Raw genomic sequence first — 16,740 nt, forward strand, 5'->3', positions numbered from 1 at the left:
AAGATGTTTGAGGACAGGTGAGCGAGACATTGAGGCTGCTGGTGGGCCCTGAGTGGTATTACAGTAATACGCAACATATAGTTATATTTTGAACCTTTTACCAGGTTTGCAAGGTCACATTCAAATATTTCTAAGTGCATTTAGAATTTCCCTGGATATTACATTTGTTTATCCGACGCCTTTATCCAAAGTCACTTACAATAATTGCATTCAGCCGTTTGGATACAAGCCAAAAAATGCATGGGGTCATTCATCAACTTCTGAAACATGCAAAACTGCTTTTTTTCAAATGGGCCAAGGTGCAGTCCAGACAGATGAGTTTTTACTCCCTGCATATCTGACAACAGAAACCCACCAGTGCTCCCACCACCAACATTGTCCAGGTGGCCTTTTATCTTTTTCACATTTTTCACATTTTTAAATCTTGGTGGCCCTCTGGTGGGCAAAAGATAAAAACAGAATAACGGAGGAGAATGTGTGTTCATCCTCGCTGGCACATTTACTGGACAAAAATATGAGATTATTGACAAGAAAAGTAATAACAAGGTAACATTATCAGCTTATTGCTAATGTAACTTAACAGGATGTAGAAAACTAACAATCAGCTGTCGGTGGCTTTTCCTCTTTTACATCCTCTATGTTATTAACGTACCAGTAAACCATATAAATGCATGTCTTGGCTGTGGTAACGGGCAGCTGTAAAGAAGGTAGAATGTTCTCCTAACTATATCTGATCATGGTACATAATAACATGATGCATCAGGGCGCAGCAGAGACATATTCTTACTCTCCATGAGAGCAAAATGTTGATATTATCAGATTTAAGGATATCACATGTTGCCCCCCGGTTACAGATGTCAAACCGCTCTCACTCATGAACATCGTCCAGGTCATCCAGATTCTAAAATGAGGAGCTGTAATTTATGCACACATTGAAAGGCTTCAGTCATGGATGAAAACATCATAACAAGAAAGTCTTGTTTTTTGGGGCCTCGCTGTTTCAGACAGCAACACAAGCTGCATTCAGCCTGGCAGGAAGTCCGGCGAGCCTCAACAGGCCGAGCTGTACACTTGAGATTCGAGACTTGGACATGAGTTGGACAGCTCCACCAAATAAAAAAACAAAAACATATTTTCCCAAGAACGCAGATTGGGAGCCTTGAGGATAGTCTTATCTTTATTTGGCAAAACACATTATGCAGCCCACAACAGCGTTTTAATTTGTTTATTGCAACGGCCTTTTACTTTTTTCTAATAATTAATGCTTCCTTATTTGTTGTTGGCCATGCTAGCAGCATGGCTGTGGGGATGGCAGTGTCGATCAGACCAAAATATCACAACAACTAGATTGATTGCCATGACATTTTATTCATGGTCCCCAGAGGATACAGATTTAGATTTATTGTCCCAGAGGGAGATTTGTTTCCCAGCCAGTGCAACACAGAAACAGATACAGACGATGCATAAAGTCCACATGAATACTTTCATGATCCTTCCGGTGTCCCAGCTCACAACAGAGGCAGAGAGGCAGTTTGTTCAGGGCTGCTATGGCAGAGGGCAGAGACGGGGACTTAAATTACAGTAGAGTATAGTCAGTAGTCGGAGACCCACTGTAAATAAGGTTGGTATTAAGGTACTCTCACTGTTGTTGAAAAATAAGTTCTGGTTATTATGACATGCCTTATAAAGTTTTCAGTTTTTAAATGTTTAAAGTGATGATATATAACAACAAAAACTTGTGAAAGTCTTTTTTTGTAATAGATAAAAGGGTGATGATACCGACATGCTTTGAATTCCTTATAACTCTGTAGTGTTCTGGCTTGCAGCAGATGACAGAAAGTTCATTACAACTGTGAGAGACTTAAGACTTGACTTTGGACTTGCAAAAAATGACTTGTAAGCATTTCTGGCAGAAGGGACAAGACTCCTGCTGAAACAAGCCCTTCTCCATTTTAACCTCTCACCTCGACCAGGTGACAGTAATGTAAGGTCTTAAGGGGGGTGAACACCTATCGGTTCTCTTTTCAGCAGGTTGACATTTAGTGACAATGCCAACAGATGGGCAACATCTTCACTTATCTTGAAATCAAATGAACTATCATAATAACTCCTCCAAGGATTAGCAACACTTTGTATACAGACATTCATGGTTGCCAGATAACAAACCCTAATGACTTTTCCTCTAGCGCCAACATGAGGTTGACATGTGTGGGTTTTTGAGTGAAATGTGTTGCCACAACATTTGGTCCACACATTCACATCCTCCGCGGGATGAACAGTTATGGTGATTCCTTAACTTTTAATCAGGCGCTGTCATCCAGTCAAAAAATACTTCGGTTTATGACAAAATACCTGCAAGAACTAATGACATCCCCATCAGACTCAACTGTGCTTTAGTGCTGAGTATAACAAATGTTAGCATGCTAACACGCTAATCTAAGATGTGTGACCATGGTAAACATTGTACCTGCTAAACATCAGCATGTTAGTATTGTCAATTTGTGAACCTAAAAGCATTTAAAAAAAAAAAGACATGTGTAAAAAAAGACTGGAATAATCCACAGACCTCCCTGTGAACAACTGTTTTTAGGAACTAACAAAGACATATAGCAGTCCCAGTGAAAACCGCTGACAGCGAGCTTTGTGGCTCATCCTTCAAGATGGATGCATGAAACTCAGGCTGCCAGCTGGTCGTCACAACATCTGAGGCTTTTGATGGGGGGTGCCCATTACCCCCCCTCGGCATTCCTTTTATTCCTTTGCTGGAAGTTTTTTGCGCTGTCTGTCTCAGTGATCAGGGGCAGGTGCTGGCCCAGCAGAGGGGCCCACTGCTGCAGGTTGTTTGAAGAAGTCTTTGGAAATGTCAATTATAGGATGCCAAATCATTGACAGGTGAAGTGGGTCAGAAAGCAATGCCTGGGAGTGAATTGACAGCTTCCCTGAGTCTAATCAGATACTGTAGTTGCCAGTTTTGAAAGTTCCCCTCCAACTGCACACGTTCCTGGCAAAGGAAATATTCATCCTCTTTTCTCGTGGGCTTGTCATTTTATTCCTCACATTCTTGCATTTCTTACCTACGACTAAGGAATTCTGGATTTCTCTTTACTTCCGTGGGCTAACTTCTTCTGAACGAGAAAACTATCACTTGCACATCTGAAGGCCTCTGTATTTGTGGTGCTGGGACATATTGCAAGCTCTTAAATCCCCTCCAGAGGCCACCAACAGACTAATGTGAGGATGTGAGAGATATCTTGTTCGGAAACTCTGACAGGCAATTATAGACAGAGCAGAGGTCCATTTTGGATTGCAATAGTTATGCATGGAAGTAAATAGTCATGCATGGAAGTAAATAGTCATGCATGGAAGTACATATTCAGAATGTGCATAGGCTTATATGTACTACACTGCTATTATATGACAGACAAGCACAATGAGTGATGTGTCAGATAACTTTATTATCAGATTTTAGGTCACAAATCAAGTGTGCAGCCACAGCCTTGCAATGTGTAATTTCTCCTCTTTTTTTAGCTTAAGTTCAATAGTCTTGCAACAAAGCTGTTGTTGCAAAAATTATAAGCTGGATTTCACTTTTGGGGAAAAGCATGAAGCCAACAGTTCACATTTTATGTTTTTTTTTATTGTCATTTACTGTAAGAAGACAATAATCTTTAGTAACACTGGAGTGATTCTCTTATTGCTCTGCTTTCCCTTGAATTTGTCTAATGTTCCTTGTAAGGCCTCATTTATACAAATGTCAGTATGGCTCAGAATTGATGTGGTACTTCCAGTGTGTCATTTAGTAGGCGTGGAGAAGAAGAGGATGATGGTGCAACAATGATCTTAAGGATGATGATTAAGATTGGGCTCATGTTTGTGAATGAAAAGTATCTGACTGCATACACTAAGTAGTGTATGTTTCAGTTACAATCTGAAATCAGGTAATCTCTTCTGTTCTTCAAGTCAAGTAAATTTGTCTTTAATACTGTGCTCTTTCCTGTTATGAAGAAATATTTCAGAACCAGGGTAAACTGACGTATGATGGCACATGCAAGGAATTTCTCTCACATTTTAAAGAGCATACAAATGCAGATTTACAGCGAAGATAACAACATTTAATTTGTTAAATATACAGAAATAAGTTGGGCATACATAAAGGCCTATACACAGTATTTACTACAGTGTTATTGTAGTGCAAGAGTGCATGGCAGTGCAAAGGAAACAAATAAATATGTATAATTAGTTACTCTATAAACAGAGGTGACTTATGTGCACATTAGTGGAGAGTATGTGCCGTACAGTCTGCTTAGACGTTATATATTCATTAAATTTGAGAAAGATTTCGTACAAATGACCACAACTTTAGAGAACATCCCTTAATTGGAGCTGGTTGATTGACAAGTTGTCATGTTAGTCACATTTAAATGGATACTTTAAGATGCCACACTGGCCCTTTCATTGCAACAAATAGGTACTACATTGTATTTTGTCCTGAGTGTTTTTCATCACAAGAAATATGAATACTTCCGTAAAAACGTGGCTCAAGCAGCAGTATTAGGCTACTGCTTCAGTAGGACAGTCTCACACGCTCTCCATCCGTTCTAGCTAAGTGTTTCTTCATCTACGTGCACGCGCGTGCCTGTGCGTCTGCCATTCTGTGTGCGCGCGCATTCTAAAAACCCTTTGGTTCACGTGCGGAGAGAGAGGGGTGGGGAAGAAGTGACTTGTGGGATGCGGCAAGAGAGAGAAAGAGCGAGAGAGAGTGTGAGACTGACACATATAGTGAAACAACAGCGAGGGGAGCGGGAAAGAGAAGAGCAATAAAATAAATCGTTTGCGGTTAATTTAGCGCCTGACATTCAGGTTTGCGCAGACAAACGGCGGAGATTAAGCGGAAGAAAAAGTTCAGACCCCACTAACCAGCGCGTGGGAGTGGGAAGCAGGATCGTGACTGACTGAGACAAGCTCCACTGTCTGTCTCGTCATGGCAGGTAATTCATTCTACCAGTACACACACAAACACACGTAAACACCACGAACAGGCCGGTGTTTTTACTACAATCCGCTCCAACGAGCTCTCGGACGGTTGCACGATTTCGATAACCCAGCCTAGTATCAGTTAAGCTAATGGTTGCTAGCTAACAAAACTTAGCAGCTAGTGCTAATGTTAGCCAGTCAGGAAACTCGAGTGTCATCGCCCATCTATCTGGCCTGTCTCTGCCGGCTACAGCTAGCTAGCTAGCTAGCTAGCCAGCTGCTGCTAGCTAACGATAGCTTGTTTACCACCGGCCCGGGACCAGTCAAGCTAGCTAACGCTGCAAACCTTGTTAGCCAAACATTGCTATCCGCAACACCAGCCCTAAACCGCTAACTTGTGCTTCTCAGACTTGTGCACGGGATTTACAAACTACTATTAATTTAGTGATCTGATCTGCTGTTGATGTTGAATCAAATAGCTCTGCGGTTTTTCGCTCCAGTGCACACATTTCTCAGACATGCCATGACTGGTTTGACAAGCCAAGCTAGCTAACGTTAGCTCAAACTTTGACATTGCCCACATGCAGGCTAGTTCTCCAGGCCTGCTGCAGACTGAACAATCTGTTACATATTCTGTGCAATGTCTGACTAAAGGGACTGAAGAGTGAAGTGAGCCAGCATTGGAGACATAAATATGCATAAGTGGAAATGTTCTCCTCTCAAGTAAGATTTAGATAATCGAGATTTATGGTTGCCTAACGTAACGTTAGCATTTCACATTTCATTCATCTGCAGATACTTGTGCAGTGAATGCAGAGTTGCTTAAAATGTTATGCGGCTTAACTCTACTATATCCGATTGAGATTGTTGTCTATTTATTAATTTAGCAAATAACTGGTCACTACTGGCATGTTTAGTACGTGCATTTGGTTCATTTGGGCGGGGAAATGACACTGGTCTCAGGGCAGAGGCTTGTCACATCATCTTTTTGTTGAAACTGACTGACTGAGATGATTTAAACATTAAAACATCCGTTTACTGTGTGTATTTTCCTCTGCAAGGAATGTAGGCAATCTATGAGAGTGCTACATTTAGTACTGACCAGCACCAACCCTGTCCTGGCTGTTTGCTTTAAATCATGATTCATCTCAGAATACTGTGTATGATGAAGCCACGGTGACTCATAAATGTCCTTGATTATTCTGCAGAGCTGTTCCACTATGTGTTATCGACACATCAGACCAGTTTACATTGTGTAATAACTAATGATCACATGGAAAAAAATATGCGGAATTTATCCAGCTATGTTGTGCAATGAGCTGTGTTGAGGGATAACCTGTTGAGGCGAATGATGGAGGTCATCAAACAAGTCAGCATGTTTATTCTTGTTGATGTATTTTTATCTTACAATTCTGGCGTAAGAGCATCTCCCGCCGGTATCACAGTAGCCCAGCCTTAAAATGAGAGCTGTTTCAAGACTGCCGTCACCTTTTTATTACTAGCTAAGTACATGATTTGCATTTAACTTTTCTCTCAACGCGATAAAACCACCGTTCCAAGGTTTAAATTTAGTGTCTCATTAAGTATTCATTATTATTAGGTGTTAAAGATATTTGACATCTAAGTGGCATGTTTCTTAATATTATAAATGGTATTTTGCCTCCTGATGTGCCCATGGTATAGCTGGCCTTGCAGGTATCATGTGTGGAACACTTGAGGAAATATCTACATCTTGAGTTCAGTTTTAGAGGGAGAGGGAGTGCACATATACGACCGCACATATTTCGCAACAGGTCTACCATCTCGCCGCAGTTCCAACATCATTTCAATTATCTCACACTGCCTAAGAGTGCCAATTTGCTGAAACTAAAACGTATAGATGTGCAACTATTTGCAAGTATCAACGAGGTAACACATTGTGTAGTTAATTACTGCTAAGACACCTTACATTGCACGGCAACAGGATTCTCGCAACATCACAAGATCGCATCACAAGATCTCGTGAGAATCACAGGATCACATATCTCACACAGATCTGTATTTGACTGTTTATTTATTTTTATTTTTTTTGCATCTCTGTAGGACCTGGAGGTGACATGCAGTGGTGCTTCTCTCAGGTGAAAGGAGCCATCGATGATGACGTAGCTGAAGGTATGAGCTTTGCCAAGAGCTAGTATTTGTAAAGCACGGATAAGCAGGAGTGTGTAACAGCAGCTCAACGTCTTCCACATTTGTTCCTTTCCCACCGGCTAGATGTAGCTCAGTTTACCTGTGACGAGCTGTGATGCAACCGTGCGCTCCCTGCTTTAGGACAGTAATATGACGGGTCTTAACCCTAACAGTCAATTGACTGGCTCGCCATGTGTGGTCATCATGTGGATGATGAGAGAGTAGGTGCTATGTTAAACTCCCATGTAACATAATTATCTTTGTTGTGCCACTCCTTCATTCTGTTTTTTATTGGAGCTGTGTGTTCAAGTAGTCTTAATGCAAACCGATCTCCTCTTCCTGCTTCACATTAACAACATTACCACCGGAAAGTCACTGGAAGGTTCTTGTTTCTACAGGAAGTGCAGCTTTTGTTTATCACTACGGTTAGTGACCGACTACTAAGTCCTTTGTAGATCTATTTGGAATCAAACAGCAAAATGTGGACTATTTTTTTCAGAGGATGCTTTAGTATTTCATAAATGAATGGTGAAAGAGACAGCAGCCACAGTGAGCTGGGTAGATGAAGAGCATCAGGTGACAGGTGCCGCTTTGCCTGCATGATGGACTCGACTATAGGGAAGTTCTGCAGCAGAGCCGTCAGCAGGCCAGATGGCTGCTGATGGACAGAGGTTCTGAATAATATGTCCATGAGCGTGAAGGCTTATCAGACACAGCAGGTAATAATCCTAATAGACAGGATTTCTGGAGAATTGTCACGGCAGCGATAATTTCCCACTTCTCTCTTAATTCAAGGTAAACGGTTGAATTATTAAACGCAACGCTTCGCTGTATCTTACCTCCAATGTGTGCTGCTTACACATGCATCTGACTGGCCAGTGCTGTGCGTTTCCTGATACTGTTGCATTGCACTGAGTTGCCAATTTGTTATTTTGCCTACCCTCGTTGATGTAAATTGGGTGGACAAAGTGACACAAACATCACAAACAACTGCCTCCAAAATGCAGCGAAACTGTGGCGGCCCAAAGAGATGCAAAATATTTTCCTCATGCACCTTTTGAGAGAAAATGTATGTAAGAATATTTCTCTTTATTGTATTTCATTGGATGTCTAAACCCTCCCGGAAAACCGGTTCTAAATTGGTGAAACCCGGCGTATTGATAAGGTCCGGGGTTAAGGGTTCTGCTATCGGTACTTTAGAAGTTCCGGAATGAGAAAATCGCAGCGTCGCCAACCTCTGTGTCCGTCTTTGCACAAGGGGCGGAGTCGTGCTTTACTCTGACACACAGACACCGAATCTGGCTCACTGCAGCGTGAGACACGCGTCACGTCAGACCAAAAAGATGCAGTGTGGCTACATTTTACTTCGGTAGATGCTGAGAACTCTGGTTGTCACAAATGCAATAAAACCCTCAGAAGTAGGGGAGGTGACACCGGCAGTTTATCAAAACATTTGGCCAACAAGCAGGACATAAATGTGCAAAAATGCTCAGATTCTCAGCAGCCGTCCATCCAAAGTTTTTCGAACTTTTTCTATTGCTGCTCAAGAAAGACTAATTGTTTACAGACAAGAACAATAAAGCAATGTTGATTATTTTGTTAATTGTCTCTTTTTTCTCACAAAATAATAATAAGAGTATCGAAAAGAATCCGAACCAGTGATCAGTATCAATAAGAGTACTGGCATCGATAAAATCCTAACGATACCATCCCTACTGACCGTAGAGTGACAGGAAAATGGTACATTATCCTTGGCCTACATTTTGACTCTCACTGTTCTTGATTTATGCAGCGTCCACATACAAATAGAGACTTCCACTATCCATTAATATGTAATGCATCTCAGTGATGTGGGTAGTTGCTTTGCTGTGGCTGTGAGTTTTGTTTTCTTCCACCTGTGATGGACATTCCTATTTAATAGTAATTATTATTTACTTGCTTCCCGAGCAGAAGAGCAGTTTTCAGTATGTCCTCAAATATATTGCCCCCTACTTTTGGCCTCAGGCTACACCGTTCACAAAGACCTCCTCCTACAACCGTCTGCAGCATTGTCCTTCTGCTCCAGCGGGTAACAAAGGGTTAAATAAGTGTGTACGTGTGTGTGAGCGAGGTTCTGTTTATAAAGCAACAAACTACTGTTGGGGGAAGCGTGTGATGCTGGGGGAGAACTAGGTTACTGATCATTTTCCGTCTGCTCTACATGCTCTGGCTCCTCTGGCCTTCACACTCGTCCATCTAGTGCGCTCTGATTCTAGCACAGATACACCCAGGGTTAGTTGGGATGAAGTGAGTGGCTTCTCACTGTCTAAAGTATGTGCCCCCTGTTCACCATTTTAAAGGTCTATATTATATGTGCAAATTTAAATGTCCATGTTTCTTTTGTTGTTTTTTTACAGCGGACATCATATCCACAGTCGAGTTTAACCACACAGGGGAGCTGCTAGCCACAGGAGACAAGGGTGGCCGTGTAGTCATCTTCCAGCAGGAAATAGAGGTACGAGTTTGTCTTTTGTTGAGTTTCATTCCCACCTATAGGAAAGGTCAGCCCCTGTGCTCAATGACTCGGAAGTTTAAAAACAAAAAGATTGTTCTAGAAACTCATTCTGAAAGCAAATAGTGACATAGGGACATTCTCTGCTCAGGTAGACGTCACTCGATGATATCTTTCCACAGGAAATAGTTGTTGGTTGCTATATTAGTGTTACGAGTGATAAATACAGCTACCGTAAAGTAGTGACATCCGAAAGTAACGGTCAGTTCTTATTAATAGATGGTTATGTCTTTTTCGAATCTAAAATAAAAAAAGCAAGAGAGAACTGTGTTTAAGACGAGGACGCTGTGTCCGCGTTGCTCTAGTGTCGTAGGCTATATGAATGGAAACACATCCAACATCTGCAACAAACGACCCAGATGTGCAGATCACCCGGATGAGGAAAAAAAACAAACCCCGAGTCAAACGCCTTATCCTCGCTGCTTTTTAGTTAGACATCTTTGTCACCATTTTACCCCTTGATGAGTTTGCATGCCTGGCTTGTTCATGTCTAACGTCTGCTCCTTTCCATCTTTTTGTCTGATATTTTGCCCGTCTGTCTCTCTCTCTCGGGCAGAATAAGAATCAGCCTCAGTTCCGGAGCGAATACAATGTTTACAGCACTTTCCAGAGCCATGAGCCAGAGTTTGACTACTTGAAGAGTTTGGAAATAGAAGAGAAGATCAACAAGATTCGTTGGCTTCCTCAGAAGAATGCTGCTCAGTTCCTGTTGTCAACTAACGGTACGTTAGTCATTTCTAATTGAGCACACGTGGCCAGATATTTAATGGCAATCTGTCATTTCAAACTCATACCGGTGACATTAAAACCATTATTAAGAGAGAAACTAAAAATAGCCCCTTTCACACTTCACAGTCAAATGTGAGCAAGAACTGGAATTATGTCAGAAAACGTAATGAGAGTTTTCTCTGCAAGACTGCAGAATTCCCGGGAATCTTCCTGGTAGTTTGAATATTGATGAGTAATGTTTTCTGCTGTCTACCTCAAACACAAGGTCCAGGCTCTCTCCTCACTTTTCTTGGACCGTCATATCATAGAGGACGTTACTGTGTGTGACAGCGGCTTATGGGCAGATCTAATGGCTTTATATAGTCTGTGGCTGTAGACCAGCTACTTGAAGACCTTAAGTGCTTTTTTCTTTCTTTTTTTTTTAAATCAATGCCAAAAGGCACTAATTAACCAACAGCTCTCAATTGTCACTGGAGATTCAAAGTTCTCAGAAACATGCAGACTAAAAATATCACGTCCTGAAAAATTCCTTTTAACCTTTTCTAGGCAAAGAGTGTTCATTTTTCCTGGGCGCTATATTGTTATTGACATATTCATTCTTGTCTTTTGACAGATAAGACAATCAAGTTGTGGAAAATCAGTGAACGAGACAAGAGACCAGAGGGTTATAATCTCAAAGAGGAGGATGGACGCTATAAAGACCCCAACGCTATCACAGGACTGCGGGTCAGTCCCTGAATCAACCGAGAACTGAATATGATCGCTGCACAATTTATTGGATACTTGGTGTATTGAGAGAGCGGTGCTGCCCAATTTAGAAGGTTTGCTTCGGGAGGTAATGCAGACTGCATTTCGTCAAGCATCGGTATAACCACGGGGGCGGATCATCTGAGCAAACAGGTTATGTGGTTACAGTTATTCTGGCTCTTTGTAGGCTGAACCTGGGTGAAACTGTGCTGGCAGTTTGCTGAGATCACCAAATTATAGATTTAAAAGAATCTTACAGGAGTACGTTTTCCTGCCTTAACTGGAACAGGTGTGACAAAACAAACTGAGTCATCTAATAGGATGAGCTAAATGTTAGCTAAGCGCTGTCTTTATGCGGACATTCCTGAGATCAGCTGAAATACCAATAAGACAATACCGTCTGTGGGCGTGACATAGGTGTGTGGTGGCTTTAACTGTGGCTACCTATCAACGTGCATCTACACAGGTAATACTTTAACATGATCTACAAAATGTTTATGGTTGGGCCTCTTAACTTGGAAGAGAAGCTTATGCTAAAATCTTAATTTTTGGAATCTAAATACTATTAATTACAAATCTGATGAACTCTGATGCAACATATTAAACCTGGGTGTGTTAAGAGTCTACCTGTTGTGGAAGCAAATCTGTTCATTAGACTGGAAAAAAAAAAGTGTCTGAAAATTAGAGCGTGTGTTAGTGCTATCTTAGTTAATTAAATACATAGACTACTGCGTGACACACTACATGCTCTGGTAATGAAAGTCTATGAAGAGCTTTGAGACGGACGAGAAACTTAGAAGCCACAAGGAGCTTTCAGGGCCTCACAACGTCTTCATTACGAGTTTCAGATCATGTCCCATCTGTTCTCCTCTCAGGTACCGGTTTTAATACCCATGGACCTCATGGTGGAAGCCAGTCCACGGAGGGTGTTCGCCAACGCTCACACCTACCATATCAACTCTATCTCGGTCAACAGTGACGAGGAGACTTACCTGTCTGCAGACGACCTCCGCATCAACCTCTGGAACCTCGAGATCACCGACCGCAGCTTCAGTATCCTTTTAAATACATGTGGGCATTCTCTGAATATGAGGTTATGTAATGCCGGGCTGATCTAGGCGCCGTCCCAATCACTCAACAGGTTTGTTCCCTAACCCCTGCGCTCTTTTAAGACATTGTCGACATCAAACCGGCCAACATGGAGGAGCTGACGGAGGTGATCACAGCAGCGGAGTTCCATCCTCTCCAGTGCAACACCTTCGTCTACAGCAGCAGCAAAGGAACCATCCGTCTGTGTGACATGAGGGCGTCGGCGCTGTGTGACAAGCACTCCAAGTGTGAGTGCCCACTCTGGTCCCTTTTTAATCACCATTCCTCGACAGGTGGCTGAAGTACCGGATTCATGAAGCTAAGCCCCCCCCCAGATTGTCATTGAACTACACTCTAGCTCATACTCCTATTTTTGGAGATTAGAGGAGTTTCCCATTCAAAGAATGGAGGATGTGAACGCAGCAGGGAGCCACACTGCCATGATTTTATATACGTGTGTGTTCAGAATTCTGAAACAAAACAACGTGCTTAAAAATAGTAAAATGACTGTTTTAGAGGTGGATTTGTACGTGGTGGACATTTGTTAACCCTAGCTAGCTAACATGATGCACATTATATGTCACTGTATTAAAACGACTGATATGCAGTTATGTCACAGCTAATGATAACTCACAGTTGCCGTTTGTTATAGTAACACATCACGCTTTCCGACTCTGGGGTTTGTCAGGAGCTCAGCAGTCAGGAAAAAGTGACCACCGGAGCAGCGATGTAAAGATTTGACAAGTTGACGTGGCTCAAAGAAAGACACATTCTGAGGTGGCTGAGTCTTAATCGATGGCGTATTCACTGTGGTATCACTAACATCATATATGTGTGACGTGGCTCTCTGGAGTGCATGAAAACAAGACATGAAACCGCCGGTCTGTGGAGTCAGACATGCTAATGATTGACATGTTTGTCATTGTAACTATAAGCACAATACATATCAAACTGATCAGCCAAAGCCTCACACACGTTTGCACTACTGTCATTGCTAGTTTCAGACAGACGCGGTTGTCATTCCGACTGTATTTCATCTTCATGTTTGTGTCATGTTCCTTCCTCTTGTCCAGTATTTGAGGAGCCGGAAGATCCCAGCAATCGTTCCTTCTTCTCCGAGATCATATCTTCAATCTCGGACGTAAAGTTCAGCCACAACGGACGCTACATGATGACCAGAGACTACTTGTCCGTGAAGATCTGGGATCTGAACATGGAGAACAGGCCGGTGGAGACCTATCAGGTCAGACAAACAGAAGAACAGTAACTATGTGTCAGCTGTAAACGGGTTATGAGCAATTTACCGTTAGTGCTTAGCTCTGAGAGTCTTTGGTCAGTGAACAGCAGCATTACAGACTGGTTGTTTATTTTTACATTCTGATTTTTGCCTTGTTTAACGTTGTTAATTATGTTCACATTGTTCAAAGTCAGGTGATGTTTTCCTAAAGTTTTAACAGAAATTACACTAAGGGTTAGTATTTATTATAAATTGTCCATGTGGTTTTTACGCACTAAACATAATTTTATTCTTATTTCAAATTTAATTTAATGACCAATGTGCATTTATATTGTATAATGTTTATACTGTGTTGTAGATATGCTTCTAATTTAAATATAAAAGGAAAGATTTTCTTTTTTTCCCCCCTCTTTTCAAATAGTGGCCACGCCTTGTTTTTTTATCTTACTTGAAGTTCCACATAGTGACCACTTGGTGGCACCATACATTCATGGTGTTGCTGTTCTCTGGCCTCATAGACTGCAGTTTGTTCCGTTGTGATAAGCTTCTAGATTATGTGATAAGCACATTGATGGCTAACGATGCTAACAGTGCTGTGCGAGTCTCTTGGTGGCCCCTTCACACCTGCCTCTGATCCCTCCAGGTCCACGAGTACCTGAGGAGCAAGCTGTGCTCGCTGTACGAGAACGACTGCATCTTTGACAAGTTTGAGTGCTGCTGGAATGGCAACGACAGGTGAGAACATGCAGGAGGGCAGACCAACCAACACCTCGTGTAAAAGACTTTTAGGAATATCTTTGAAGTTGGACTGTTTCTTTGCTTTGTTGGTGCTGTTTGAAATATGTCACTATTTTTATTTTTACTGACAAATTAGTCAGTCTTGTAACTATTAACTGAGATTTAAATGTGCTGCTCGCAAGACATATTAGTAGTCTGAGTTTAAAAAGAAAAGAAAAAACGTTTAGAGGTGTTGTTAATTTTGAAAAAGTTGCATTAAATTAATTTGAATATCAGCAGCGTACCAATGGTGCATTTACATTAAGCCTGTTTCTCAGGTTTACACCTAGAACACGTGATTCTTTTGATAATGATCGTTATTCTCAGGTTGTTCATGTTAAAGGCTCACACATCTCTCTCATGCCCCCTCCCCATCAGTGTGGTGATGACTGGCTCGTACAACAACTTCTTCCGGATGTTCGACCGCGGCCAGCGGCGGGATGTGACCTTGGAGGCCTCGCGAGAAAACAGCAAGCCCATGCAGGTCCTAAAGCCCCGCAAAGTGTGCGCGGGCGGCAAGCGCAAGAAGGACGAAATCAGCGTGGACAGTTTGGACTTCAACAAGAAGATCCTTCACACTGCCTGGCACCCCCAGGACAACATCATCGCAGTGGCGACGACCAACAACCTCTACATATTCCAGGACAAAGTGAACTAACGACGCGGTGAGCTTAACGTGAGATCTGGCGCGGGTAACGTCATGTGTACCCCCCACCCCCACCCCCTCCACCCCTCCCTTGCAGCCTCATCCAGGGTGATCTGCTGTAACGCCAACAACCAGCATCCCTGTCCGTCACTACTGGGTGACCAGACTCTGCCACTTTGTTCTAAATGTGGACAGAGGAAGCCTCGCTCTTGCCCATCATCAGCCTGTTTGTGGCAGAGTAACACCTGCCTTGTTGTTTAAGTGATGTTGTGCCAATCCCCCCCCCCCCCCCCCCCTCCCTACTTTGGTATGGCTTTTTTTTTTTTTTTTTTTTTGGCCAGCCCACCTGCCATTTTCTTCCCCTGGGGTAACATGGGTAAATGAGTTTAATTTCCTTAAAATTCTGAATACAGACACCTTTATTTTTATAACTTTCCCCCCCATGGCCCTGTGGTAGAAAATGAAAAACACTTAATTAGTACGTCCCCTTCTTGTCCTGTGCCATTGTAGTGTTTATTTTTCTAAGAAAAAAAATGCCACTTTTTCTTTTTTTTTTTTTTGTATACACCTTTTTATTAAGTCATCTGTTGTACTGTCATAGTATTCTTTAAGTCTCTTCACATGTCTCCCCTCATTCATTAAACCATGCGTACTCAACAGTCACAGTCCCTGAGTCACTCGCCGCTCTCACAGACGGGACAGCAACACCTCAGCGGTGGCCACTGGGAGTCTGAGAGGTACAGTGTGCTTGTCTGTATTCACAGGTTGAGGAGTCGTCCCGCTCACTGCTGCTGTGCCTCAGGCTCCGGGTTCGGTCAAATAGGTCCAGACTCAAGAATACATTTTTCTCTTTCTTTTTCTTTTGAATTGGCTCTATGGCTCGTCATCTTCACGCATTGGTTCCTCTTCCTCCTTTTGTTTGTGTTCGACAATAGTCAGGTATAAGAGATGGCCTATTCAAAGATAATTATTATGATTGTCATATTTATATTAAAGAGAAAAAAAAAGAAGTAAAAATGTCACCAGATTTGTTCCGTCCCATTTTGTGAAATGAAACTGGACCGTACACGTGTTTTTGAGTGATCTTGAGTATTGTCTTCCCATGGTGCACCACAGCTCCGAAGCAGTACTGCACAACAGGGAAAACCTTTTGATTTGACACTGGACTCTTGCTGCACCAATTTAAGTACTTGGATGTGTTGAAAATTTAAAATAAAACATTTGAGGCATTAAGTCACTTAAAAGTGTTTGTTTAAACTACTGCAGACGTTATTACTGCTACTGTGTGTACTGGTACAAGAAGCTGCACATGGATTTGCAGCAGTTGATGTCTCCACACGTATTTAAAATGTGGACAGGTCAGACTATGTTGATGCCTCTACTAATGTATAACTACAATTTTAAACTATGACAGTGAAGATAATAAAGGAACTACTTTTTGCACCCTTGTGATTGCCTGATCGTTGATGACATCTCATCTCTGTTCTCTAGCTTTGTCCAATGTGTTCTCCATGTTGATGCCTCTCAGCTCCCAAATCCATGTAAACATAAACACAGGGCCAGCAGAATTAACTGATTAGAACACCGTCGGCTGTTAAAGACATGAGGGTGTTAAACCTGGGGTGCCATGATTCTCCATTCGGGTTCCTGCTGGTTTTTCAATCATTAAGAATTGCGAGCACCTGGTCCGTTTCCACCTGGATTGGTGTGAATCCAGCTTGTGGTCTGTCCCTGATCTGACTGATGGACCAAAATGAAAACCACCGGCGCTGGTACCTAACGACCGCTGGGGGGTTACTGCAAACAGCTGATGTGGTGTCT

At 42.2% G+C, this 16,740-nt stretch overlaps 1 protein-coding gene across 1 annotated transcript; it reads left to right on the forward strand.

The window, feature by feature from the left end:
- Nucleotides 1-4,694: 4,694 nt before the first annotated feature.
- On the forward strand, nt 4,695-16,367 carry LOC137887064 (serine/threonine-protein phosphatase 2A 55 kDa regulatory subunit B alpha isoform-like). Its single transcript, XM_068729836.1, has 10 exons — nt 4,695-4,988; nt 7,057-7,125; nt 9,540-9,637; nt 10,251-10,416; nt 11,037-11,149; nt 12,046-12,223; nt 12,343-12,507; nt 13,333-13,502; nt 14,140-14,231; nt 14,652-16,367. Exons 1-10 carry the CDS (start codon nt 4,982-4,984, stop codon nt 14,929-14,931), a joined length of 1,338 nt encoding a protein of 445 aa, XP_068585937.1. The 5' UTR covers nt 4,695-4,981; the 3' UTR covers nt 14,932-16,367.
- The last annotated feature ends 373 nt before the right edge of the window (nt 16,368-16,740 follow it).

Source organism: Cebidichthys violaceus, unplaced genomic scaffold (genome assembly GCF_023349555.1).
Source record: "Cebidichthys violaceus isolate CVI_PGR_0920_01 unplaced genomic scaffold, fCebVio1.0.p SCAF_102, whole genome shotgun sequence".
Classification (NCBI taxonomy): Eukaryota; Metazoa; Chordata; class Actinopteri; order Perciformes; family Stichaeidae; genus Cebidichthys; species Cebidichthys violaceus.

Excerpts from the sequence above, each read along its gene's own strand:
- LOC137887064 (XM_068729836.1), top strand. Across the intron at positions 11,150-12,045 it reads ACGCTATCACAGGACTGCGG|GTACCGGTTTTAATACCCAT; the intron begins GTCAGTCCCTGA and ends TTCTCCTCTCAG. Across the intron at positions 13,503-14,139 it reads GGCCGGTGGAGACCTATCAG|GTCCACGAGTACCTGAGGAG; the intron begins GTCAGACAAACA and ends TGATCCCTCCAG.